General features: G+C 45.1%; 1 protein-coding gene across 1 annotated transcript; it reads right to left on the bottom strand.

The window, feature by feature from the left end:
* Positions 1–13324: 13324 nt before the first annotated feature.
* LOC144891775 (uncharacterized) lies at positions 13325–27292 on the bottom strand. The gene is made up of 4 exons (XM_078776120.1): positions 27163–27292; positions 26987–27030; positions 26825–26870; positions 13325–13703 (listed from the first exon to the last, which is right to left on the bottom strand). The coding sequence occupies exons 3-4, from the start codon at positions 26859–26861 to the stop codon at positions 13429–13431; spliced, it is 312 nt and encodes a 103-aa protein (XP_078632246.1). The 5' UTR covers positions 26862–26870; positions 26987–27030; positions 27163–27292; the 3' UTR covers positions 13325–13428.
* Between the last annotated feature and the right edge of the window lie 654 nt (positions 27293–27946).

Consider the following 27946-nt stretch of genomic DNA (forward strand, 5'->3'; position numbering starts at 1 on the left):
ACAGGTGAACCACTTTTAGTTGGCCCCCCTGACGGCCACAATTTAGAAATGGACGCGGTTGGCGCCTTTCTTTATTCCTAAAGAAGCCAGAAGGCCAAGTGCACTCCAAGAAGGCAAGACCAGCGGCAGAACATCGGCCGGCTGCGACACCACCGGTGACCATGGACACTTAATTGTGCATTTTTATGAACACTTTATTGGTGCACCGGATGGTGCTGACTGTGCATAATGGGGTGGTGCTTTTGGTGCTTGGACGGGGTGCTCTGCACATTAGTAAAGGCCGTAGGGCCACAGGGCACTCGTGGGTTGGTGTATCGATGCTGGCATGCGTGCGCTCTCTATGCATAACATCTGCATGTGTTCCTCAAACAACAGGTCCTGGATCGTAGTGTAAATATCAGTCAGTCTTGTGTAAGTAATGCTCCCTACCGGCTGTATGTTTAGTTTGAGGATGCTTTCCGCGATTCGGTTATCCTGTGGGTGTGTTTCTGTTAGGAGAAGGGTGCAACGTCGCAGGGGGAAATATTTACTCATTTGTGAACATCTGTAAAACTGTCGCACTCAGGGTTGAGTTAATAGTAGAGGGAACTACATCTGAGTGCCACACTAACGTAGGTAAAAATTTATCGGGTCGGGACGCCCCGAGGTAGAGAAGGGTGCAATGTTGCGGATATGGGATTGGCATCCATCCATATCCGCTTGTAAATATTCCCCTATTTCCTCCATACTTCCCAACTATCCCCAATCCCCCATTCCCTAGTCCCATTTTCTGTAAACAACACTCTGTAGACCCGACCTCCCCCTATTTCCCCCATTAAATGTCGCATCCAGGTCCACCGCATCTCACGTAGACAACTATAGGACATCTTGCTAGTTATTCTTAGTTTATGTCAGTTAAGGACTCGTTTCCATTAATTCTGACTCTTCGTTGCACCAGAATGTGATTGTATGGCACCGTTAGGAAGTTTAGGACCTCCCAATACCTCCCCGCAGCTCTTCCTCACGGTTCAGCACAAACAACAACAACAACAACAACAACAACGGCGGCGGCGCGGGGAGTGTGCGTCCTCACTCCGGCTTGGTTGGTAGGGGGTGTTGGGAGTGCACCAGGCCTTTCCAACGAGCCGCCATCGAGCATGTGCTCGACGGGGTTACCAAGTAGGGGCTCGCTGTCAGCTCCTCGTCAAGGGCGGAGCCCGGTAACCCCCGCACCCAATAGAAGCGGCGGACCGGTCCCATCTGGGGCGGAGCCAACGAGCCGAGGGCGTGTGACTCCCCGCTGAGCATGCGCAGGAGGAGGGAGGTGACGTCAGATGCGCGCTGAGCTTGGAGAGAGAAGGACGCCACCTCCGAGCGCTGTGACACCTCCCCGCATCTCTGGACTGGACCGTGCTTGATCCTGCCCCTGAGCCAAGGTGCACCTTGTGCTATCGACTGCCTGTCCTTCCCTGCCATCAATCCCTGTGTAAGTCAGTCTTGTTCCGTTTGTCTGTGGTCTGTCAGGGATAAGATAAGACTGTAACTAAGTGCCAATCTCTTCTGTGTCTTTACCTCCTTGCCTTGTAATCTACCCCTTTTCTCCACCACTAATTATATCCTCCTCTGGAGGTCTTGAGAACTGTACTACCTTGCGTCGTTTCATTTATCCCAATCGTTGTGTCCTTTCCATCATTGATTTAGCGTAGCGCGATTTGGCCAACGTTCGAGTGGAATCGGGTGAGTTGGGGGTAATCGGGTAAACTGTGCGAACACGGCGGCCATTCCGCTCGGTCAAGCAACATCTTTAGCCGTGTCCGTAACAATATATACAGTGAATAAGTAACCTTAAAATATTTTTCACAACTACTTTATTGCATGTACATGTGTAACAACTGTTTTTTTTTTTTAACATAATCTCCAAAAATCATTTGGCTGTGTGTGTAGTCATTCGTGCACCGCCTCTTGGACCTCTTAGTCAGATCAGAAAGTGGTTCCACCAAGCGCCTCTTTAAGCGGCCCAAAGATGTGGTAATCCGAAGGGGTGAGGGCTGGCGAGTAGGGTGGATGAGGAAGACACTCAAAATGCAGGTCCTCAATTGTTGCAGTTGTAGCGCGGGCAGTATGGGGCCGAGCATTGTCATGCTGCAGCAAAACACCGGAAGTGAGTAGTCCATGAAGTTTTGATCTGATTGCTGGTTTCAGATGAATTTTAAGGAGTTCACAGACTGATGCACTGGTGACTGTGGTCCCTCTGGGCATGTAATGCTCTACAAGTGGGCCTCGGCTATCCCAGAAGAGCGTCAGCATCACTTTCCCAGCGCCATGAATGGCGCCACTCTTTGCTTGCCCTCTCCGTGTCTGGCATAAAGTAGTGGACCCAGGTTTCATCCCAAGTCATTTCACGCTGTAAGAAAGCGTCGCCTTCTGTTTCGTAACGTCACAGAAGTTCTTCACATGCATCCACTCGCCGTTCTTTCAGTTTGGGTGTGAGTTGTCTCGGCACCCACCTTGCAGACACTTTGCGGAACCCCAGCAGGTTGTGAATGATATGGTGTGCTGAACCATGGCTCATGTTCAATTCGGAGACTATTTCATCCATTTTAATGTTACTTAATGACTGACACTCGTACAGTCACGTGAAAAAGTAAGTACACCCCATGTAAAGTTTTGACCTTTTCAGCATATTTCAACATACAGCTATTTGATCTTCATTTCAACAATATTGATAGATAAAGGTGATATAATATAACAAATATCATGAAACATTTACATTTTGTAGTCCATTATATAATTTAAATAAACATGAATGCAAATTTCACATGTGGAAAAAGTAAGTACTTAAAAAAGTTCCTTAAAAAAAGTAAAAAAAAGTAAAGTAAGTTCCTTAAAAACCACCATCTGTGCATTACTTGCTGAAAAATAGTATGTTCTTTGTTTTGCAAGAAGACTATGGAGTGGAGATGTTTGTGTAATTTGCGCTTCAAAGGTTCTCGTTGGTCGAACTTTAAAGGGTACATTCCAATAGTATAGTTACTGTTGAAGGGGTCGAAAAGGTCTCATCTAAGTATGTAAAAAGGGCCTAAAAGGTCCAACTTGATCTCATATGAGCAATAGAATAGAGTTTTGCGTTCCATAAGATAGTTGCTAAAAGAATTACACCGCTTTAGTGTTACTGGAGCTTAAAAACCTCATGGAACTTACACAAGTTTTTATCATTTAATATACAGCCGCTCATGGCTGCTGGTGGCATCATTGCTTGGAGTGCGGCTATGCTATGGGTGGAGAGAGGGCAGTATGTGGCTATGCCCCTGTTACCAGTAAGCTGGTACTCATTTTGCCAACCTCAAAAGGATGACAGGCTGAGTCAATCCGCCAATGATATTCAAGGGCACGATAGGGGCTCAAACTCAAGACCCTAAGATCTTAAGCCACCCTCCTTAACCGTTAAACCAACACCAAGCTAAAATTTAGAAGTGCAGTGCATATAGATAGAAAGTCCACACCCCTTTTCAAAATTTTCACCTTTTGTTGCCTCTTATAACCTGAAATTAAATTGCATCAAATCAGGCTTTTTCCACCTTTATTTACACATCGTAACCCACAACCTCCAAGTGAAAAACAAATTCTACAAATTTCAGAAGATTAATTAAAAATACAAAACTAGATTATCTTGGTCGGATCAGTGTCTTAGAATAGCAATTGTAAACTAGAACGGCGCTCAGTGGTCCCCATCTCTCTTCATTAACGGTATGGACCTCAAACATCCGGGGCCTTCGCTCAAACCTGACTGATCTCTCCATACAGACCGTTGCTTCTGACAATCCAGACTTGATCTGCTTAACAGAAACTTTCCTCCTTCAAGATGTCTCTGATTCCTTAATATCTCTTCCTGGTTACTCCCTCCTCCGGTATGATAGACCTGAGCCTCGGCCTGGTGGTGGGGTGGCTATCTTTATCAAAAACTCTCTTCCTCACTCTCCTTGCACTGCCCTCTCTCCACCCAGCCCCAGGAGTACCTCTGGCTACGGCTTCCTCTCCGCTCCCACCTTTTGTTCATATGTGTTCTGTACCGTCCTCCAAACAGTGATGACTCCATTTACATTTCACTGTCGGACACCATGGACCAACTTCTATCCACTCATCCCAACTCTCTCTTCCTCACATGTGGCGACTTCAACTGTCATCATGCCAGCTGGCTGGGTGTGGGTTCATCTCTCACCAGCCATGGCACCTCAGCAAAGGACTTCTGCGACTCACTGGGATTGACACAATCTGTCAATTTCCCGACCCGGATCTCAGCCAATGGCATAGACTCCTTTAGAGAAGGACTGGAACGTCCCATGCTCGGGGTTTGTAACTTGAGTCTGAAGGATTAACTTAAGTCCTGGGCTAAAATGACTTCTAGAAGGGCTAGAGACATGATCTCGGGGTCAAAATAGGGGTTTTTGAGGACGGCGAGTTCAATAGCGATATTTTCAACACCACCTGGGGTCATCTTCAAGGTCAAAAGGTCATATTTCAAGGTCAAATTAGTGAATTTTGGTAATTTTTGCCCGTTTTTTGTGTCTAACTCATAAATGGTGAGAGATGGCTGATTATAATAAGAGGCATGTTTGTAGAGCTGTCCAAATTTAATATATACACAAAGAATTAAGTTAAGCACCCCTACACAACGAATTAAGGTAAGCACCCCCTAATATATATTCTTTGTGTATATGTATACATTGGCATATATTCTAAGGTATGTGAGATCAAATAATGATTGGTATGACATTAGCAATTATCCATTGATGAAATTGAGTGATCAAAGTGAAAAAAAGTGATTGGTTGAGTCAGTGATCCGATCACGTGGGTCCTACACACGTTATTGACGCAAAGATCGCTAGAGGTCTTCTCAGAACAATGACTGTACGTTAGAAAACATAAACGTCATCCACACTGTCCGTGATGGACCTATAGCTCCATACTTAAATTGAGGTGAAAATATGCCTAAAATTCCCAAAAAATTTCACCTTACATTATTCAGAATAAAATATTGAAAACGGCATGATTGTTATGTTTTTATGTGACCATAATATCACTTCTCCAGAAAATATAGCAATATCATGGGTATATTACACTGTTTTGACGACAACAAACTTGTAATGTGCGAGGTTGTAAAAAAACGGGGGGGGGGGTGCTTAACTTAATTCTTTGTGTATATATTGTCATATATCGTATTACACAAACATACAAACATACAGCAAATTCACATTCGAATAATAACAATGCACCGTTTTTCAATAATATTTTGTAAAAAATGTCTATTACAACTATGTCTATGTCTATCACTAGTTGGAGAGCTATCGCTAGTTGGAGAGCTTTTCTTGCCTCCTGAGGCATCCCACAGCCTTTTCTTTGTCACTGACTGAGGACATGAGCTTTCAATAGAATGTTAGCTAAAGTAGTACATGCTGCATTATTACTAGCTAAAGGTGCATCTACAAAGGATAAGAGCTCAACAAAATGAAAGCGGCAACGCATTTTAGTTATGCCATGCAAATTATAGGCATTATGTACAAAGAAGACGGTTGACATAGTCGGCACACTCAGTCCACCTCTATTCAAATTATCTCTAATTATCTATCTCTAATTCTCTAGAGGAGTCTATGGCCAATGGTGTATCTTCTCTTCTAGACTTGGTTATGACAAACTTCCTGCTAATGTCTGCTGCACTTCTTCTGCCCCAATCGGTTCTTCTGATCATGTGCTTGTTAAAGTGGACATCTCTCTGGCCATTCTCAGAGAGCCTCCTCAGCGTCGCTGAGTCTGGCATTTCACTCAGGCCGACTGGCACGGTCTTCAAGCAGCCATCAATCATCTCGACTGGTCTCCCATCTCTACTGCCTCTGACATCAATTCTTCCTGGGAATTCTTCCAAAGCAAACTGCTCTCTCTCATGCACAGATTTAACCCATCTCGTCTTCAGTTGTCTTACCCTTCCTCCCGTCCATGGTACACTGAATCTTGTGGTGAGGCAGTTGCCCTGAAACAACTTGCCTTTGCCTCTTGGAAGGCTAATCCAACTGAAGGCAATCTCAGTTCCTTCCACCAAGCTCGGAACAAGTGTGTGTCTACCCTCAGGAGTGCCAGGAAGCACTATCTCTCCACACTCAAGAATGAACTCTCAAACCTGTCTCCTTCCTCCAAATCCTGGTGGTGTCTGATCAAATCCGTTTCTGGTGTTTGTTCCCGCTCCATCCCCTCCCTTACCTCAAATGGATACACAGTTGACACTGCATGTGACAAAGCCGAATGCCTCAACTCTGTGTTTGCCTCAAAATCTTGTGTCCCAAACCCATCTCTCTCTGTTCCCACCTTACCCAGTCAAACCCAACTGCTCCTGGACTCTGTGTCCTTCTCTCCTGACAAGGTGGAAAAGTTTCTGTCAACCCTCGACTCTGATTCTGCAACTGGACCTGACGGCATCAGCCCACGGGTCCTAAAATCCTGCTCTGCCGCTCGATCTCACCCTCTCTCTGTTCTTTTCACCCTCTCTTTTGCCCAAGGTCATCTGCCAGCATCCTGGAAATCAGCAAACATTACCGCTTTACACAAAAAAGGTGCAAAAACAGATCCTTGCAACTACAGACCAATCAGCCTGCTCCCAATTATCAGCAAAGTCATGGAATCCATCATTGCTTCGGATATCAAATCCTTCCTCTTCTCCAATGGCTTGATCTCCGATAATCAATTTGGATTCAGACCAGGTCATTCGACTCTGGACATGCTGCTTCTGCTCTCTCAACAATGGATGGAGGTCCTCAATGCCAAACAGGAAATCAGAGCCGTCTCCCTTGACATATCACGTGCCTTCGATATGGTCTGGCACCCAGCTCTGCTCACCAAACTCTCCTCCTATGGTATCCATGGAAATCTCCATGCATGGCTTGCAGACTTCCTCTCTGGTCGGAGTCAACGTGTGGCCCTGAATGGATTTCTCTCATCTCCCCTTCCTGTTCAGGCTGGAGTTCCCCAAGGCAGTGTTCTGGGCCCTATGCTTTTTCTGGTCTTTATCAATGATCTCTCCGACTCTCTGGAAAATCCTCTCTTTCTCTTTGCTGATGGCTCCACTCTCTGCCACTCCATTCCTCTTCCCTCAGATCGGCAGTCTGCAGCCTGCTCACTCTCTGAAGACCTGGACAAAATAACAGTCTGGTCAAACAAGTGGAACATGTCTTTCAATCCTGACAAATCTCACACTCTTACTATGTCTCTCCGAAAAGATCGACTGGACAACCCTCCCATCTATTTTCTCAACAATCCTCTCCAAGAAGTTCTGTCGCTCAAGCTTTTGGGTCTCACTATCTGCCATGATCTTTCTTGGGAAAACCACATTTCCAAGCTGGCCTCCAAAGCCAGTCGCCGACTGGGCATCCTCCATCGTGCGAAGTCCTTCCTCGGCACACCTGAGCTCCTCACCACATACAAGGCTTTCATCCGCAGCTCAAATGAATACTGTTCTCCCCTATGTGCCGGTGCTCCTGCCTCACACCGAGTTCGGCTTCACGCTGTTGAAACCAAAGCTTTCAGAATCATTGGAATCTCCCGCGATGAAGCTATCTCTGAGGGCCTTTCACTCACTCACCGCAGGCAGGTAGGTGGTCTTTCTGTCTTCTACCGACTCCTCTCCAGCCTTGCTCCCCCAGCTCTCTCTGTGCTTTGTCCCCCAAATATTCCTACAGGTCGCACAAGATCTGCCAGCAACCCTCTGATGGTTAAACTGCCGAAATCTCAGCTCTCTGCTCACCTTCACTCTTTCATTCCTCTTTTCCCCCACCTCTGGAACAAACTCCCACACTCCCTTAAATCCCACTCCTCCCTCCAGGTCTTTAAAACAGCTGTTCACCACCATCTCTTATTTTTCCCCATCCAAAACCTTGATCTTTTCTACCCCAACTAATTCACCCCAGATCCACCTTGTTTGAAATTCCAACTTCTTTCCTGGAAGTCCTGGCAGTGTCCATATGTCTTATACCTCTCCCACCCCCCCTTCCCATGCCTCCACCACCCAAAGCCCTCTCCCTCCCACAGATCTCTCGATGTCCCTGCTCTCAGATGTTGTGTTTGTGTTCCTCCCCCTCTCGCCCCATCTTGTCTACCGCTCCCCATGTTATATGTTTTACGTGTCGGTTTGTCTTTCTGTGTGATTAATGTTAGTTCTTTCACGAGCCTCGATCTTGTATACAAAAAAAAGAAAAAGAAAAAGTAAAGAGCATATACCTCCAACTGGTTGGCCATATCACTCAATGGTGAAGAATCACTTTAAAATTCTACTAGCTGGATCCGGATCTTCACCAAAATTGAATCGATTCTTCCTTGTCACGTCACACACACAACCTGTCCACTAAGTTTCGTCCAAATCTATCCATAACTTTGAGATATCCTGCTGTGTATCGTTTGTGCCTCTCTTTCCCAATGGTGAAGAATCACTTAAAATAAATAAATAATTCTCCTATCCCAATCCATATTCAGATCTTCACCAAAATCGAATCGAATCGTCCTTGTCAGACATCCAACATCTCCACAAAGTTTCGTCCAAATCCGTCCATAACGTTTTGAGATATCCTGCTATGTATCATTTTTGGCCCTGTCTTCCAATGGTGAAGAATCACTTAAAAAATTATATTAGCTGGATCTGGATCCAGATCTTCACCAAATCTAATCATTTTGTCCTCGCCACATATGCTACATATCTGCCAAATTTCGTCCAAATCCGTCCACAACCTTTTGAGATATTTTGTTCACCAACAAATGGACAAACAAAAAAAAACAGAAAGACAGACAGGGGTGAAAAGATAACCTCCATCCAGCTTTGATGGCAGATGCCATTAGCTCAGGTATAACCAATCACCTTAAAAAAATCACACACCAAGTTAATTAGCCTCTGCATGTGTAAAATTGTTGTGATTCTGATTATTTCAGAATAAAATCAGCTGTTCCTGTAGGTTTCCTCTGCTGGGTAGTGCATTTCACAGCAAAAACTCAACCATGAGCACCAAGGAGCTTTCAAAAGACCTCCGGGATAAAGTTGTGGAAAGGCACAGATTTGGGGATGGGTATAAAAATATTTCAATGGCCTTGCATATCCCTTGGAGCACAGTCAAGACAATCTTTACAAAGTGGAAGGCATATGGTACCACCAAGACCCTGCCTAGTTCAGGCCGTCCCTCCAAACTGAATGATCAAGTAGGGAGGAAACTGATTAGAGAGGCCACCAAGAGGTCAATGGCAACTTGTAAAGAGCTACAGGCCTTTATGGCAAAGACTGGTCACTGTGTGGATGTGACAACAATATCCCAAGTGCACCCCAAGTGTGGCCTGTGCAGTAGGGTGGCAACAAGGAAGCTATTTGCCTAAAAAAACCCCACCTTGAGTCCCGTTTGAGGTGTGCAAAAGAAAACACTCCAGAGATTCTGAAGCCATGTGGCAAAACGTTTTGTGGTCTGACCAAACCAAGATGGAACCTTTTGGCCTAAATGCAAAATGTTACGTTTGGCACAAACCCAATAAAGCACATCACCCAAAGAACACCATGGTGGTGGCAGCATCATGTTTTGGGGATGTTTCTCATCAGCAGGGACTGGGACACTTGTCAGGATTAAAGGGAAGATGGATGGAGCAAAATACAGAAAAATACCAGAGGAAAACCAGCTGCCCTCTGCAAGAAAGCTAAAATTTGGATGGAAGCAAGACAATGTTTTGACTGAAGCATGACATGAGTGAAGTATGACATGACTAACCTTTCTGCATGACAATGACCCGAAGCACCCAGCCAAAGCTACACTCGAGTGGCTGAGGAACAAAATGATAAAGGTCCTTGAGTGGCCCCAGCCAGAGCCCCGATCTAAATCCAATCGAAAATCTGTGGCATGACTTGAAGATTGCTGTCCATCAACACTCCCCATGCAACTTGACTGAGCTTGAACAGTTTTGTGCAGAAGAATGGGCAAATATTGCCCAATCAAGGTGTGTAAGGTTGGTAGAGACCTATCCCACCAGACTCACAGCTGTAATTGCTCTCAAAGGTGCTTCCACCAAGTATTACCTCAGTGGGGTGGATAGTTATCCAATGAAGATATCCAGTTTTGTATTTTTAATTAATTTTCTGAAATTTGTAGAATTTCTTTTTCACTTGGAGGTTGTGGGTTACGATGTGTAAATAAAGGTGGAAAAGGCCTGATTTCATGCATTTTAATTCCAGACTATAAGAGGCAACAAAAGGTAAAAGTTTTAAAAGGGAGTGCAGACTTTGTGTAGAGTAATAGATACTTTAAATACATAGGGACTGTTCCTATGGGGTAAAGCTATTATCTTACTAGAAGCGTACAGTGCCAAACATCCATTACAAACCAGAGTTACCGGATGTACGACATAACAGCACTGGCTGGCTTCCTGGCACAAAAACGTTGTTGGACGTAAGCCAGAAAAAAAAAACCATGTGCAGTTGCGAAATTTGATAGTACATCATTCTCGAGCTTTATCTCCCACCCCAAAAGGGAAAATTTACCCTACTTTTAAAGAATCAACTGCTTTTCATCTATCTATAATTCCAGTAATCTCTGTCTGTACGTTTGTACGTTTGTACGTTTGTCTGTGACCGCTGTTTCTCGACAACCACGGGTCCGATATACTTTAAACTTGCCAGGTATATTGCTGGGGACCCGAGGATGTGCCTTTTCAAGGTTTCATATTAATCGGACAATTACTTACCGAGCTATGTCCAAAAAACGATTCAACCAATCAGAGAGCAGCGAACGATCGCGTGTGCCGAACGTGGCGGGCACACTCTGCCTCGGATGGCACATTTGAGAGCGTATTCATTTATTTCACGTTTGCAAACTATGTTGGCGTTAAACTATGTTTTACAACTAATAAAAACGAATTTGCGATTCATTCGCTTTCCTGCGCGTTTGTGCACGCGATGGCGATTTCTTTACCAAACTCCGGAAGCCGTTCGCTTTGGACCAAACCATTGCATGTAAATAGAGGGGGGGGTTCTGTGGTCGTTGCGAATGGACCAAACCATTCATGTAAATAGAGGGGGGGCATTGTCACTGTACTCGCAAGCCGTTCGCCGTTCGCTTTGGCGTTGCGAATGGACCAAACCATTTCATGTAAATAGAGGGGGGGGATATAATTTTAGATAGATATATAGTACGGGCATATATATAGTACGGGCATGCCCTAGTTTAATAAATCTCAGCTGGGGGACGAACCAACATATGAGCACAGGAATCATCATTTTACCTCCACCATCGAAGGTGGACAGAGGTTATGTTTTCATCCCTGTGATCAATATGTCTCAAAAAGTTATGGATAGATTCGGCCGAAACTTGGTGGATAGGTTGCGTGTGTGACAAGGCCGAATTGATTAGATTTTGGTGTGGATTCAGATCGTACAAATTTTTAAAGTGATTCTTCACCATTGAGTCCTCGGGCCAAAAACAATATGTAGCATGACGTTTCAAAAGGTTGTGGACGGATTATGAGAAAACTAGGTGCATGTGTTGGGTAGGTGATAAGAACAAGGCGAATTGATTTTGGTTAAGGTTCAGATGCAAATCCGGCCTATCAGTGGGATACAAAACGTAAACTGTTCAGCCTGGTGGGGTTGTGCTCTCTTCTAAGTGTTGTTCGAGTTTGAGGATTGTCAAGGGCTAGGCATGATTACACCAATCAGTTGGTTGACAAGCCCCAATAGAAGCAAAACCGATATTTGTTGCAAAGAATATTTGCATTTTGACTCAGGGGAAGTACAAGGACGGATAAGATTTGGGATAAAAGGGTTCTGTTTGAAAAGCTATTATTTTATAGATGGTAAAAACAGGATTGCAAATTAATCTCGGCCATCCAATAATTTTTTTGTTTGTTTTTTTGTATACCAGATCGAGGCTCGTGTAAGAGCTAACATTAATCACAAAAAGACAAACTGACACACAAAACATATGATAAAGGGAGCGGGAGAAAAGATGGGGAGAGAGGGGGAAGCACACAAGTACAACATTTGAGAGCAGGGACATCGGGAGATCTGTGGGAGGTAGAGGGCTTGGGGGGAGGAGGCGTGGGAAGGGGGGTGGGGGAGAGGTATAAAACACTTGGACACAGATAAGACTTCAAGGAAAGAGGTCGGAATTTCAAAAAAGTGGATCTGGGGTGAATTAACGGGGGTAGAAAAGATCAAGGTTTTGGAGACAAGAGATGGTGGTGAACAGCTGTTTTAAAGACCTGGAGGGTGGAGTGGAATTGAAGATAGTGAGGGAGTTTGTTCCAGATGTGGGAGAAAAGAGGAATGAAGGAGTGAAGGTGAGCAGAGAGTCTTGATTTTGGTAGTTTCATCTGAAGAGGGTTGCTGGCAGATATTGTGCATCCTGTAGGAATATTTGGGGGACAGAGCACAGAGAGAGCTGGGGGAGCAAGGCCGGAGAGGAGTCGGTAGAAGACAAAAAGACCACCAACCTGCCTGCGGTGAGTGAGTGAGTGGCCTTTGCTGTAAAATTTTCATAACATCCACTTTTAAAATATGTGCAAATACCTTAGCCCTCAATGAAACCACGACCTTTGTTCAAAACCTCTGCTAACCACCATAATAGCTCAATTCCAGCAACAAATGCTACATATTTATAATAATAGTATGATGTTACACCATTTAAAATAAATATGGAAATTTCAATATTGCAATACCAATAATTCAAAATAAATAGTGAGCACTTTTTAAAAATCCCTGAAGTTCTACTTCATTCTGTAAACGAGCTGATATATAGAGGTAACATTTTCAAATCTATATTGAATGGTTGGCAATTCAAAGATTTTAGCTTTAGTACAAACAGAGAAAGATTTAAACAAGATGTCACACAGAGCATGATACTTGCAAAATCCACCTCATCCCAAAATAAAAAGTTGCCATGTATACATCAAATTGTTGATTTCATCAAGATTAAAATTGGGGATCTTAATCAAAGCTCGGGTCCATCGGATTAAAAATGACAATTTTAGAAATTTGACCTCAAGGTGACCTTTGATCTTTGACTTCAAAATCAATAAGCTTCCTTTTGACCAACTCTACCATCTGGTGAAGTTTCGTGAAGATTAGTAGGCGATTGACAGACAACCAGACAGACAGACAGAACAGAATAATGCACAAGACCAATCAATATACTTGAAAAATCTTCGATTTTGCAAGTAACAATAGCAGAGGGAGGCCATTTTGTTGGAGAAGTCTTTTTTTTTTTCTTAACACGAACAAGGCATTGCATTGCCTGAAGTAATGGAGGGGAGAGTAATGAAGTTTCTGATGAATCTTGAGAAATGTTTAAAGTTTTTAATGACATAGCAAATATGTTATACAGAAAATTTTCATGACAATTTTCTTTCAATACAGACATTATTGGAGAAACGGCTTTCCCTCCATTATTCAATAAATATTTGATGAGCTTCCCCAATAAGCATATCTGCAGCTTTGCGTTGGCCACAGGAATATAACCCTTCCATAACATTCTTAACTATATTTGGATCATTGCCAATTTGTTTTTCCCAGGTACTCAGCAACTCATATTTCTTATCCCTTGCATGCACATAGTCATTGGTTATTTCCTTTATTTTGCAATCCCCCAGGCCCAGCTTCCTCAGCAGACTCTGAACGTCTAGAAGATCCACGTTCTCCGCCACAATATCTTTCCAGTTTTCTGGTGGGAAATGGAAAGTGAGGGGATATGTACATAAAAAATGTCTATTGGAGAGAACTTCATGTTGAGGGGCAGCAATAATAATTGCAATTGCTCAGACAAGATATACGTATTAAAGTTCCTGTCAATAATTAGGCCTAGCAGTGAATACTCATACTAGTTCACAATTTAGAAGATAGGTGGCAGTATAGGATTTAAGGATTGAGCATTATTGAGTATGTGGCTGAATGTACTCGTATAATTCCATTTCCTGTTGTAAGGGAAAAGACAGCACAGTGAACACTCCAGTCTCAAACAACCTCTGTTGTTTTCCTCGTGGAAAGTAAATAAGTCTGTCCATATCGTCGTGTAGAATTCTTGAACATGGCAACACCTGAGATAAGAAGTGACTATATGAAGCTAATAATTCAATGCAACTCCTGTGTGACATAAATCATTGTTCCTCAAGAAACCATGCCGATTATGTGTATTGGTCGGGTTCCGGTTAAAAAAATAACTGACATAATTCAATGTATTTTATGCAACGTGTACATGTTTGAGAATGTATAACACATTTTGCTGATGATTGTATGTCGAGAATGCAAATGCTAGAAGTGGGCCAACCCAAGCATTTTGGCATTAGGGTGCAGATATATTAATTAGTTTAATCCTCAATCGTGAATCATACTAAAATATACAATTTGGTGGCTGTCTGACGATTTTTGACCGCGATACATTCGGTCGTTACCCATCGAATCTCAACGAAACTTGATAAGAGGACAAAGGGTCACACAATGAAGGTTGTAGCGAATTCATTTGCCCTCTTCCCCATGGGTGTTTTCTCCACCAAAGGGGTCTCCCCTGCCAATGAGGTTGCCTGTTGAGGTTATATCCGTGTTAAAATAGCTTTAACATGACGTTGTCCAAGGACGATTCTGATACCAAAAGCATAATATTAATGTTTATTACGACCAATACCATAATATTAATACTCAGACAATATTAACACGAATAATATCCCACCTACCCAAGGGGTGTTTCCTCATTGAACAAATGCTGTGTTAATGTTTATAAATAGCTTATTGCGCCGTTTTCGTGGGAGCAATGGCCCCAACCAGAATTAAAAATATTATAAACCATAAACACATATGTGTCACGCTATCAGATTCTTGTACCAGATGCTCAAATTATGGATTTAGAGTTATACCTGCAGCATTAAAGTACCAACCCTGTACCTTCATAAAATAGCAGGGTTGGTCAAATTGGGCAATTACAAATTCATTAAAACAAAAATTTAAATATTCATCTGTTCCCCAAAATGTCAGGTTTTTCAACTTTTCATGCCAGGAAATCTAGAAAATTTCGCAAAAAATACCAACCAGTAATTTACAATCAGAATCAATTTCTAGGGTTTAAAGGTTTTTTTCAAGCATGATGTTTACAAGTAAAGTAAATAAAAGTACCATAAGAGTTATTGGCCGAGTGCCAATTTTTTTTCGCACCGTGCCAATATTCTGTATTTTTCACTTTTTTTCCGAGCAAATAAGTTGTGACCAGCACTGATTTTAATTGGAATTTATGGGAAACAAACACGCACATGTTTCTTCTAATACTGCTGTATTTATTATGTACAGCATAATCTGCATAGAATCTTCAAGCATAATCTGCATTGCAACTGTACACAAATACTGTAAATCATCGCCCGCCATCTGTACGCTAGCCCAAGCTGTCATGCCAAAATATCAAGGCAAAATGACGAGTAGGCCTACATGTATAGAATTTTCACACACATGTTTGGTGAAGCCCCATTTACAAGACGTATGTACAGGACTAGTCAACCGTTGACTACCTGATGGTGCGTAGGCGAGATAGGGGGCACCTCCGGGACACAAAGGTGATCCCGGCGGAGGAGGCTGTTTCACAGCACCACTTGGTTGTCTGCGACATAAGGGTGAAAGGTGCGAGGAGAGCTCGGCGGGTGAAGTACCAACCGAGAATGAAGGTGTGGAGGTTGAAAGAGGTGACAGTGAGGGAGGCATTAAAAGAGAGGCTGAGTATGGTGGAGGATGATGTGGTTGAGCTTGAAAGTGGTTGGATGTCAATGAAAGATAGTCTGTTGGGAGCCATTGGTGAGGTATGTGGATGGACAAAAGGACCACCGAGGCACTCGGAAACATGATGGTGGGATGATGAAGTTGGAAAGAGGATTGACGAGAAGAGGAAGAAGTTCAAGGAGTGGCAGAAGGCGAAGGGTACGGGAGCAGAAACAGCAGAGCATGAAAGTTATAAGGCAGCCAGGAAGGCTGCAAAGAAAGAGGTAGCAAAGGCGCAGGAGGCATGTAGGAAAATGTTCGGAGAACGCTTGGATTCGGAAGAGGGTCAGAGGCAGGACCGGCAGACCGGCAGATGAATCATTATAATGATTGAGACAGTCATCATAGTTTGTGCAATTGATAAGACCTGTACATGCTGCTCAGTGCTGTGCATCCAGTGTGCATGATATTTTATTCATATACTGGACAAAGAATATCGTTTACTGAACAATGCTGTACTTGTATGTACTTTGTGAATTAGGCTCACAAGATAATGACTCAATGATAATTATCAGTCACGTATCAGTATTATTCATTTTCAGTATCATTAATCATTATCTAAACAAACACGTGTAGCGACTAGCACGCCACCAGGCGACTGTTGCCGTGGAATCGCGGAAAATGACCGTTGAGTCCGAAGCAAAATTCAGGCTTCAACGGTCATAACAGGTAATGCCACTGTCATAGAACGAAAGATCGTATATTTTTCCGTCGATGGGTGAAATATAAGACGAAACTGTGTCCAATAAAGGTATATTTACGGAAGTTTATTGCTGATAAACGATCAATCCGGAAGCGAAAACGGTGAAACACGCGGCGCCGCCTTTCAACGACGTTTATACGCAGTAGATGATTAGCGCATCTGGTACAAGAATCTGGTCGCGTGACACAATTATGATTACCTTTTTAAACAGTCGATAATGCTGTTTAACACAAAACTGAGAGAAATTTGGAGGAATCCCGACATCCAGATGAGGCAAATTTTACTTGCAGAACCGAGCGAAGATCTACTGTAATCTATATGCCCCACAAGGGTTAATACTGTTGCGGATATGGAATTTGGCCTCCATATCCGCTTGTAAATATTCCCCTATTTCCCCAATACTCCCCAATCCCCCATTCCCTAGTCCCATTGCCTGTAAATAACACTCTGTAGAACCGACCTTCCCCTTTTTCCCCCATTAAATGTCGTGCCCAGGTCCACCGCATCTCACGTAGACAACTTTCGGACATCTTGCTAGTTATTCTTAGTCTATGTCAGTTCAGGACTCGTTTCCATTAATTCTGACTCTTCGTTGCACCAGAATGTGATTGTATGGCACCAGTAGTGAGTTTAGGACCTCCCCATACCTCCTCCCATCTTCCCCATGCAACAACAACAACAACAACAACAACTACAACAACAACTACAACAACAGAGGAGGGCGGCGCGGCGCGGGGAGTGTGCGTCCTCACTCCGGCTCGGTTAGCCGCCATTACCCATGTGCGCCGACGGGGTTACCACGAAGGGGCTGCCTGTCGGCCCCTCGTCAAGGGCGGAGCCGGTAACCCCCCGCACCCAATAAGAAGGGCGGACTGATTCCATCTGGGGCGGAGCTAACTAGCCGAGGGCGTGTCACTCCCCGCCGGATATACGCAGCCTACCGGACGTGACGTCAGATGCGCCCCGAGCTTGAAGAAGAGACAAGTCGCGACCTCCGAGCGCTGAGCGACCTCCCCGCATCTTTGGACCGGACCGGGTCGATTTTGCCCCTGAGCCAAGGTGCACCTTGAGCCATCGACTACCCGCTTTCCTTGCCATCAATCCCCGTGTGAGTCAGTTTTGTCCTGTTTATCTGTCGTCTGTCGGGGCTAATATAAGACCGTGTTTAAGTGCCCACCTTACTATGCTGTACCTCTCATCATTGTAATCTAACCTTCCGCAATATTATAACCTCCTCCGGAGGTCTTGAGAACCGTACCCCTGGTGTCGTGTCATTTTAAACCCAGCCGTTGTGTCCTTTCCTCAATTGATTTAGCGTAGCGCGACTCGGCCAAGGTTCGAGTATAATCGGGTAACTTGTGCGAACACGGCGGCCATTCCGCTCGGCCCACCATAACATCAAAGTCGTGTCCGTAACAATTGGTGTCAGGAGTGTCGGATTCGGACCTGGGACTAAATTTATTAGGCCCAAATTTTGGAACACCAATTGTACCACTAGGGTAACAATTGGTGTTGGGAGGTAGAATTCGATCCGGAGCGCGTTTCCCGCGCTCGAAATTATAACGGCGAAATTTGATTTTGTTTTACGAAAATAAAAATCCGAATTTTGAAAGTCGCGCTATGGCAGACCAAGTCGACTGGGGTCCGGTAGAGGAGAGTGAGGCAGGGTCGATCCAGGACCAAATTGAGGGACATAAGGAGAGCGAAGCAGTGAGGGTAGCAGACGCACAAAATAGCGTCGTTGCGCCCGACGTTGCGGGCGCGCAAAATGGCGCCTCGCAAGAGCGCGCGGTAGCCGAGCCCGCTGTATCAACGGGCTTTAACATGCAGCCGATTGACATGCAGGCCCTCATGGAGCAATTTATGGCGCAAATGCAGGCGTCCCTCAAACTGCAGAGTGAGCAATTGGGGGCAATGGGGAACCGGATGGATGCTCAGGGTGAGCGATTGGGAAACCAAATTGTGGGAATGAGGGCCAAATGGGGGCAATGAGGGACGAAGTGAGGGGTACCGGTGAGGGGTTAGACAATAATTTTAAGGGTTTAGACAAGAAATTTGGGAAGTTAGACGACAAATTTGAGGGGTTAGACAACGGGATAAAAGAGGTGAAAAAGGGGTTAATGGGGGTAGAAAATAGAATGGCTGCCCAGGAGAATCAGATAGAGGGAGTGAAAAATGGGTTAGAGGGGTTAGAAAACAGGATGGAAGGCAAATTGAGGGACATGAGGGACCAAGCGGAAAGGGAAGTTAACCAAATGGGGCAGCAGATAGAGGGGGTCAGAATGGGGGTAGAAACCAAACTGGATGCTCACAGGGAGGAAATGGAGCAGATGAGGGTGGCATCTGGGCAAGAGATGCAAGTGATGGGAGAGGAGATCAGAAGAGGTGTGAGTGAGGAGGTCGGAGGAGTGCGCGAGGAGGTGAGGCACTGTAAGGAGCACATGGAGAAGGAGGTGAGAAAGGGGACTGTAAAGTTACAAGGGGGCATAGAGGACCTGACGCAGGAGGTGGAGCAGCTGACGGTGGGACAGACGGAGTTAGTGGAGCAGGTTCAAAGGAACACTGCGGTATTAGGAGGGTTAAAGGCGACACAGAAAGAACTAAAAGATGACTTGATAGCGACGAAGAGGGAATGTCAGATGGTACGTGAGGGACTGACAACGAGGTTGGACGAGGTGATAGAGGTAATGGAGACGAAGGACCGGCAGGTGAGGACGCACATGGAAACGGTCAAGGTAGCCTTGGAGGACGAGCTTGAGGAGACGTACCGGGGAATAAAAGAGGTGAAGCAGAAATTAGAAGAAGTGGAAGAAGGGATGAGCGAAATTAAGAAGCGACGGAGAGAGGATAAGAAAGAGATAAAAGAGGAGGTAAAAGAATTGGTCCAAAGTCTGTGTTCGGATCGTGATGATGTGCTCATTAACCGGATGAGGGATTCGCAGGTGATGGAGGAGAAGCGAAGAGGAAGAGGACCCGGTGTAAGTGGTGACCAATATGGTCGTGCGTATGATGCGCCAGGGGATTTAAGAAGCTTGGGGGTCGAGATGGACCCGGGTGTTCGTGAGAGGCCGTTGGTGAAGTGTGCGACAGGTCTGGTGTGCGAAAAAGGAGGTGTGCAAGAAAGTCCGACTCTGGGGTGTGTGAGGAAAAAGTGCGTGCCAAGGAGTAGTGAGGGTGCTGGCGAGAGTGAGTCGGTCGTAGCGCGTGTGCGAGGGAGTACATGGAAGCGCGGTGTGGTGAGTGTTACAGAGGGTGTGATGGGAGAGTGTGCGCGAGAAAGGTGTGTGACGGACAGGTGCATGGGGAAAGAGTGCGCTGTCAAAAGTAAGGAAGAATGCACGCCTGTGGTGAGTGTTACAGAGGGTGTGACGGGAGAGTGTGCGCAAGAGTGTGCGCGAGAGAGGTGTGTAACGGACGGGTGCATGAGGAAAGAGTGCGCTGTCAAGAGTAAGGGTGAGTGCGCTGTCAAGAATGGAGGTGAGAGTAGTGAGAGTGACAAGGAGCGTGAGTTGGTTGTGACAGGTGAGAAAGGATGCACACCTGGAATGGTAGAGCGTCAGTGGGAATGCACGCTGGAGTTGGTGGTGAGGCACGTGGTTGGGTGTGCGAATGAGAGCACACCTGTGATTGTCACAGAGGAGGTGACAGAGGAGGGGGCGCGAAGAGGTGTGTTGGTGAGGTGTGCGACCAACGAATGTGTGCCAAAGTGTTCGGTGGTCAGGTGTGTGACCAAGGCTGTGAGTGGAATGGGTGTACCTGGGTGTGTAAGGAAAGGTACGAGGAGCATGGAAACGGCTGGATGTGTGAGCAAGGAACGGGCTGCGGGGTGTAAGCGTCCAGGTGAAGCATCGACGGTAACCGGTTTAGAGGTTAGAGCGACTTTTAGCCGAATCGGGCCCTCGGTGCGTGCTGGGCCTCGCTTTGAACGGCCGCGTCCGTGCTCCACTAGGCGGAGCGGGCAGCCCGATAGAAAGGGTCGTCATGGCGACCACTTTTTGTTGAGGCAGTCCGGCAGGTCGAGATCGGGACATTGGATGGCTCCACGCCGAGATGGTGCGTGGGATCTTGGCCCGGGTAAGCCCCCGTCCCTGCACCGAGTGCCGGACGCATCCAGCCGCTGGCACAGAACAACCCGCATTCATGGCTTGGCTGTACGAAGCCGAGCTTTAGAAGTAAATTGGCGCACCGAGAGGCATTAGTAAGTAGACGGGTGACGAGGATAGTGTTTTGGCCCCAAAATTAGAGAAAAACAAAATTTGATGATTGGCAAGGGATTGGCAGTAGTGATTGGCAGATGATGGGTAGTGATTGGCAAATTTTTAATTTGTTGAAATTTGATGTGCAAAATTGGTAGTGAGCGATGGGCCCGGTGGGTAAGGGTGGCATCCTTGCCACCCTTCCCATATACGGGGGCAAAGGCGCAATAGTTTATGGGGTGTATGGCAGTGAAAACTAGCCCGGGTGGGTTAGGATATTGATAGGGATCTAGCGAAGATGACATTAGGTAACGTTAAGTTTAGTTAGTGACTGATACCTGTAGTGGGGACGCAGGTAGATTAGTGTGGATTATAATGACGTGGGAGCGCAATAGTTTAAATTTAAAGGGACGACTGGGAAGCGCAAGTTTCAGAAGGGAGTAGTTAGCTGAGATGATGCCGTGTGTGTGAGAATGGAACCGGTGTGATTGCACAGGTGTGCAACTGGACAGGTGTGTGGAGCAGTGTATGAGTAGTGAGTGTGTGGATCAGCGCAAGTGCGCTTGGGGAGAGAAGGGTGCAGGTGGCACCAGGTGTGAGAGCACAGGTGTGCAGGTACAGGTGTGTGGAGAGAGTTGGAGTAAGTGGTACGGAGTGGTGTGCATGGTGCGAAGGTGTGGATGGGGGAAGAGTGGACCCCTTTCACGAGTACCCGGGGCGGGTAGTGTAAGTGTTAGGTAGAGGGTATAGGTAAATTGTGGTTGGATATTGGCATCTGTGGTGCGGGTGACAGAATGGTATTTGGATGGGTGCATTAGTGTTGTGGAAATGGCTGGGCGTGTAGCCTGTTAGTGTGTGTAGTTGGTTGGGCACTCCACCACTGTGAGGATGTCGGCCAGGTGAGGCCGCAGGTGGGCTCTGGGAGCCGGTAGAGTTGTGGATGGGGCCCGAGGATCCGGAGGATGGACCCGGGTAGCCCAGTGCCAGAGAGGGCACCGAGTGGGGAGAGCGCCAGAGGGCCTTCCCCAGGTAGTTAGGTTAGGGTAAGGAGCAGGTAAGCTCGGAGGCAACTGCAGTGGTGGAGGTGTGCAGGTGGGTAGACCCACTGGGAGAGGTACACGCCACAGCCCAGAAATTGTGCGAGGGCACCGGGAGATGAATCGGGGGAGTGAGACCCCAAATTGAAAAGCACCACAGTTGGTCAATGGGAATTGGTTTTTAGAACCCATAGTGTAAGAGGGCCAATGGTTTGGCCGGAGAAAGACCCCGGGTAATGTAAAGTTGTTAAAGTCATTTAGGAGATAGTTAGGATTGATGACCCTGTCGCACCATACGCAGCCACTTACCTGTGGTGATGATGATGACTCCACACCTGTGTTTTCTTTGTTCTGTGTGCAGGAAATGAGAATTGCTGTGTGGATTGGTGAGACGCATCACGACGTGGATGAGACATTGGGGTGATTCCATCTCTCCCTCCTTAGGAGGGACTGATGATGAATTGGTAATGGCAAATTTTGATGAGAGTTGAAAATGGCAAATTTGATTGGTTAGGAGGGAGAGAAGACGAATTTGGTATATGGGAGGAACGGGGAAGACAGTAGGGATGTTTGTTGATTTGTAAAGTAGATGGTTATGGGTAGTGTTGTGTTTTGTGGATACAGTAAGGGGTAAGGGAGGGTCCATGTAGGTTACCTGGTGGGGGGAGGGGGGGGCGTACGGTAGGAACGTACCTGTCTCACCTGGTTCCCATGTGCCCACAGTGTGCATTACCTTACATTGCGTGCACTTTTGCGCCCTTACCACCTTACTCACTTGTCTTTTCTTTTGTCTCCCACCTCCGAGGATCTGGCTTTGGGGCAGAGAGAGAGGAGAGAGAGGTGCTGGCTCCGCAGTTGTGGGCCTGCACTTTCGCTGCTTGCTGCCTGGATCGATACACCATATGGACCGCAATTTTGGTGGCCACCCACAATGGACCGCAGTTCTTTTGCGGCCAAGCACCACCCGTGGATGGACCTATGGGTCAACGTGGCACCTATGCCATACAGGTGAACCACTTTTAGTTGGCCCCCTGATGGCCACAATACAGAAATGGACGCGGTTGGCGCCTTTCTTTATTTTTAAAGAAGTAAGAAGGCCAAGTGCACCACATGAAGGCAAGACCAGCGGCAGAACATCGGCCGGCTGCGACACCACCGGTGATTTATAAACATTTTATTGGTGCACCGGATGGTGCTGACTGTGTGATGGGGTGGTGCTTTTGGTGCTTGGAAGGGGTGCTCTGCACATTATTAAAGGCCGTAAGGCCACAGAGCACTCGTGGGTTGGTGTATCGATGCTGGCATGCGTGCTCTCTCTATGCATAACATCTGCATGTGTTCCTCCAAAAACAGGTCCTGGATCGTAGTGTAAATAGCAGCGTAGTCTTGTAAACAATGCTCCCTACCGGCTGTATGTTTAGTTTGCGAATTCTTTCCGCGATTCGGTTATCCTGTGGGTGTGTTTCTGTGAGGAGAAGGGTGCAACGTCGCAGGGGAACATATTTACTCATTTGTGAATATCTGTAAAACTGTCGCACTCAGGGTAGAGTTAATAGTAGAGGGAACTACATCTGAGTGCCACACTAAAATAGGTAAAAATTTATCGGGTCGGGACGCCCCGAGGGTAGAGAAGGGTGCAATGTTGCGGATATGGAATTTGGCCTCCATATCCGCTTGTAAATATTCCCCTATTTCCCCAATACTCCCCAACTATCCCCAATCCCCCATTCCCTAGTCCCATTGCCTGTAAATAACACTCTGTAGAACCGACCTTCCCCTTTTTCCCCCATTAAATGTCGTGCCCAGGTCCACCGCATCTCACGTAGACAACTTTCGGACATCTTGCTAGTTATTCTTAGTCTATGTCAGTTAAGGACTCGTTTCCATTAATTCTGACTCTTCGTTGCACCAGAATGTGATTGTATGGCACCAGTAGTGAGTTTAGGACCTCCCCATACCTCCTCCCATCTTCCCCACGCAACAACAACAACAACAACAACAACAACAACTACAACAACAACAACAACTACAACAACAGAGGGGGGCGGCGCGGCGCGGGGAGTGTGCGTCCTCACTCCGGCTCGGTTAGCCGCCATTACCCATGTGCGCCGACGGGGTTACCACGAAGGGGCTGCCTGTCGGCCCCTCGTCAAGGGCGGAGCCGGTAACCCCCCGCACCCAATAAGAAGGGCGGACTGATTCCATCTGGGGCGGAGCTAACTAGCCGAGGGCGTGTCACTCCCCGCCGGATATACGCAGCCTACCGGACGTGACGTCAGATGCGCCCCGAGCTTGAAGAAGAGACAAGTCGCGACCTCCGAGCGCTGAGCGACCTCCCCGCATCTTTGGACCGGACCGGGTCGATTTTGCCCCTGAGCCAAGGTGCACCTTGAGCCATCGACTACCCGCTTTCCTTGCCATCAATCCCCGTGTGAGTCAGTTTTGTCCTGTTTATCTGTCGTCTGTCGGGGCTAATATAAGACCGTGTTTAAGTGCCCACCTTACTATGCTGTACCTCTCATCGTTGTAATCTAACCTTCCGCAATATTATAACCTCCTCCGGAGGTCTTGAGAGCCGTACCCCTGGTGTCGTGTCATTTTAAACCCAGCCGTTGTGTCCTTTCCTCAATTGATTTAGCGTAGCGCGACTCGGCCAAGGTTCGAGTATAATCGGGTAACTTGTGCGAACACGGCGGCCATTCCGCTCGGCCCACCATAACATCAAAGTCGTGTCCGTAACAATACCATGACCCTTCCTGCCACTAATGTGGCATTTTTTGTGGTGGTCTTTTTAAAGTTGATACTGCAGTGTAACATGAAACTGAAAAGGAGGAAGCCAAGGGTGTGTTCAATTTGGCTTGCCAAGGCCAGCCGTTCCTAATCAACGGTTTTGAATGGAATGTTTGCTCGAATGCTTAAGCCACTTTACGAGTGCTCTACAAGAAGCTTGGTATGAACAAATCCCTCCCCCCCCCACTCCCCACCCCACCAATGTTCTTGAAGCCCGACCATAGATCGACTGTAATCTATATATCCCAGAGAGGAATGACCTTTCCTGCTGCCCCCGTGGGGAACAGGTGCACTAGTAGATCTAAATACTCTACTTTAGATTTTGTTAGCTGATGTTCTGATTCGAAAAGACTCTGTCTGCATGAACCTTCTCATATATTTAACAAGCAGGGGCTGTCTGGCACTGCCTGGCTGGGTGAGATTCTTCCGGCAGTGCTTTAGGCCGTGAAAAGTAACAAATAAACGCACAAAAAAACCACACTAACGCACAAGCGAAATTATTTATAAGATTTCAACTTTTCAATGCAAAACATGTGCTCGAACTCCTAAGTAGTTTTTTTTCCCCCATGGGGCGCTTTACAGGAGGGGGGGGGGGGGGAGGGGTAGCTTTTTATTTTGTACCCATGACTTGACTCTGGGTACCCCCAACACGTTTGCAAAATTTGGTGAAGATTAGCCTAACCATTTTTACGGCTAGCCCATCGGGAAAAGCCATCTAGAACAGTGTTTATCCGTCCGTATGTATATCCCCTCAAACGTATACCAATCAGAACTGAGGATCTGGTCACATGACAGGGTGATGTGATTACGTCTGATGTCATTACGGCGTACAGCGGCTGACTCACCACACACCGCCATTTTGATTTATATGCCGTTCATGCTGAACATATCGTCGAACCTGTCATATATCACAATCGCCATGCTCTACCTTGACGTTTTTCATTCAGTGTGAAACAAAACAAACCGATTGTTAAAATTATCGTCAAATATTGAAAGCATCGGCTTTATGTCTCTTCCAACAATACTGTACGTATAGGCCTTAGGTGTTATGCCTCATCTTCGGACCCGGACAAATTAAGCCCAGGTTTCTTAATACAGTAGTGTATCATTTCAGTAGTATCGTTTTCATAACAATAATAATAACAATATCATAAATATAACCATAACACTTTCATCCCAATGTCGTGAGTACAAAGTTAATGGATTGAAGCGGTGTATGGTTCATGAATCAGTGATGAGCGGTGTTCGGCACTAATATTAACAACCACGCAAGTAAGGAATTCGCCTCGGTTTTTTAATGGTGATATTGTTTTCGCAATAATGATAACGTAACGTTAATATTATAGTAAATCTAATAGTTACACTAATCCATTCGTAGTGACTTTAAACGTAATGGAAGTTAAAATATATCATCTTCTACATGTTAAAGTAGCGGCAGTTTTGTGTCCGTTACGTCATTACATATATGATGTCATTACGACGGCTGACTCCACCGACCGTCATTTCAATTTACTAATACACACGCTCACTACGGGAGTGGCAGGAATGGTCATTCCTCTTTGGGGAATATAGATTACAGATTACGATCTATGGTCGGGTCTCAACAACATTGGGTGTGCGTTCATTTACCAAGTTTCTTGTGGATTGATCGCCGAGTGGTTTAAGCATTCAAGCAGACACTCCATTCAAAACACTTAAGGAATGGCTGGCTTGGCAAGCTCTAGCTAGCTGTTTGGCAAATGAGCACACCTCCAATCCTTGTAGGGTATATAGATTACAGTTGATCTTTGCTCAGTTCTGCAAGTAAAGCTTACCTCACGGATGTCGGGATTCCTCCAAATTTCTTTGTTTCATGTTATAAACGGCATTAGTGACTGCTTAAAAAGCTAATCATGTGTGTTTGTGATTTATAATATTTTACAAGCCCAGCTATGCCACTGTTAGACCTTTGGTCTTGTTTTTTTATGTATGTATGTTTGTGTAGTTCTGAAAATCAGATTTTCCTTGCTAAGGGGGGTGAGGTGGCAGCCTAAAACCTTGCCCAGATGCTGAAGTACCTACACCCAAAATTTAGGGCCTATAGGTGCTACGGTTCGGCCGTGAAAGAATTAACGTAAAATGCACAAAACTCCACAAACACATGAAGATATTTATATCGATGACATATCAAGTGTCCTTTTTTAAAACTTATTTTTTTGATTTGTTTAAATTTGATTTTTTAAAAACTATTTGAGTGATGGTCAGTATTTTATACAAGCATACTTCAGACAGACATAGTATGAACAGCTAATCTCACAAGCAAATGTTTGTGGGTATCACATACTTGGGAGATCTTTGCCTTTGATCATTGCCTCAGTCATTTCGAGTTTCTGGAGATAGAGAAACATCATTCAAGGAAGTGATATCACTGTGGACAAAATTCAAGGAAAGGATATATGTGGATATATGTGATGGACAAAATAAAAAACTTTAATTTGAAACTCACCTGTCTATGGTCTTCTGCATTTCTCACTTTCTCACCTTTATCCTCTGCAAATGAACAGAAAAAGTTAGAAATACAAACAAATATTCCACAGCTTTAAATGCAAATTAAATTGATTCCAATGAAAAAATGGGCATCAGAAAAGCATCATAATGACCCACAGGGTATAATAAACATACCAAAGTTGTTCTTTTTTTTTCCTTTGTAGAATATCCACAGAAGTACACAAATACCCAAAATTACAATGGCACCGAGTCCGAGTCCAACTCCAATGGCTGTATTTTTATCTGGCAGAAAGCAAACAATGACAAAGATACCCGTATTTTACCCACAAATGTTCTTCGAACAAAATTAAATTTAGCCAAGAAATGCAAACTATTATTTATCAATATCCTTTTTTTTTTTCAAATTATATTTTTCAATAATCAACATTATATTTGCTAATCATAAATACTTATACAGGGTAGACCATAATAAAGGTAAATAAAACCTAAATTGTAACTCGACCAATGACAGATGTGAAATAATTTTTTAACGTGAAATCATTTTTTTAAATGTGAAATATGTGTATAATTCTCAAGTTTCAATACTTAAACCAAAAGCTCAATATGACCTCCACATAGTTCCATACATTTTTCTTGTATACAGCAACAGGTTACGCATCTCTTTCTGAATGAAGCATGTCTTTCGTGACTCGAAAGAAGAACGGCATCTTTCAATATGAATAACCACATCTTTCAAATATGAATAACATCTTTCAATATGAATAACATCTTTCAATATGAATAACATATTGTTATTCATAATTTGTTCAGATTTGAACTTTGTTCAGATTTGAACTTTGTTCAGATTTGAACTTTGTTCAGATTTGAACTTTGTTCAGATTTGAACTTTGTTCAGATTTGAACTTTGTTCAGATTTGAACTTTGTTCAGATATGAACTTTGTTCAGATATGAACTTTG

Source organism: Myxine glutinosa, chromosome 4, assembly GCF_964187855.1.
Source record: "Myxine glutinosa chromosome 4, kmMyxGlut1.1, whole genome shotgun sequence".
Classification (NCBI taxonomy): domain Eukaryota; kingdom Metazoa; phylum Chordata; class Myxini; order Myxiniformes; family Myxinidae; genus Myxine; species Myxine glutinosa.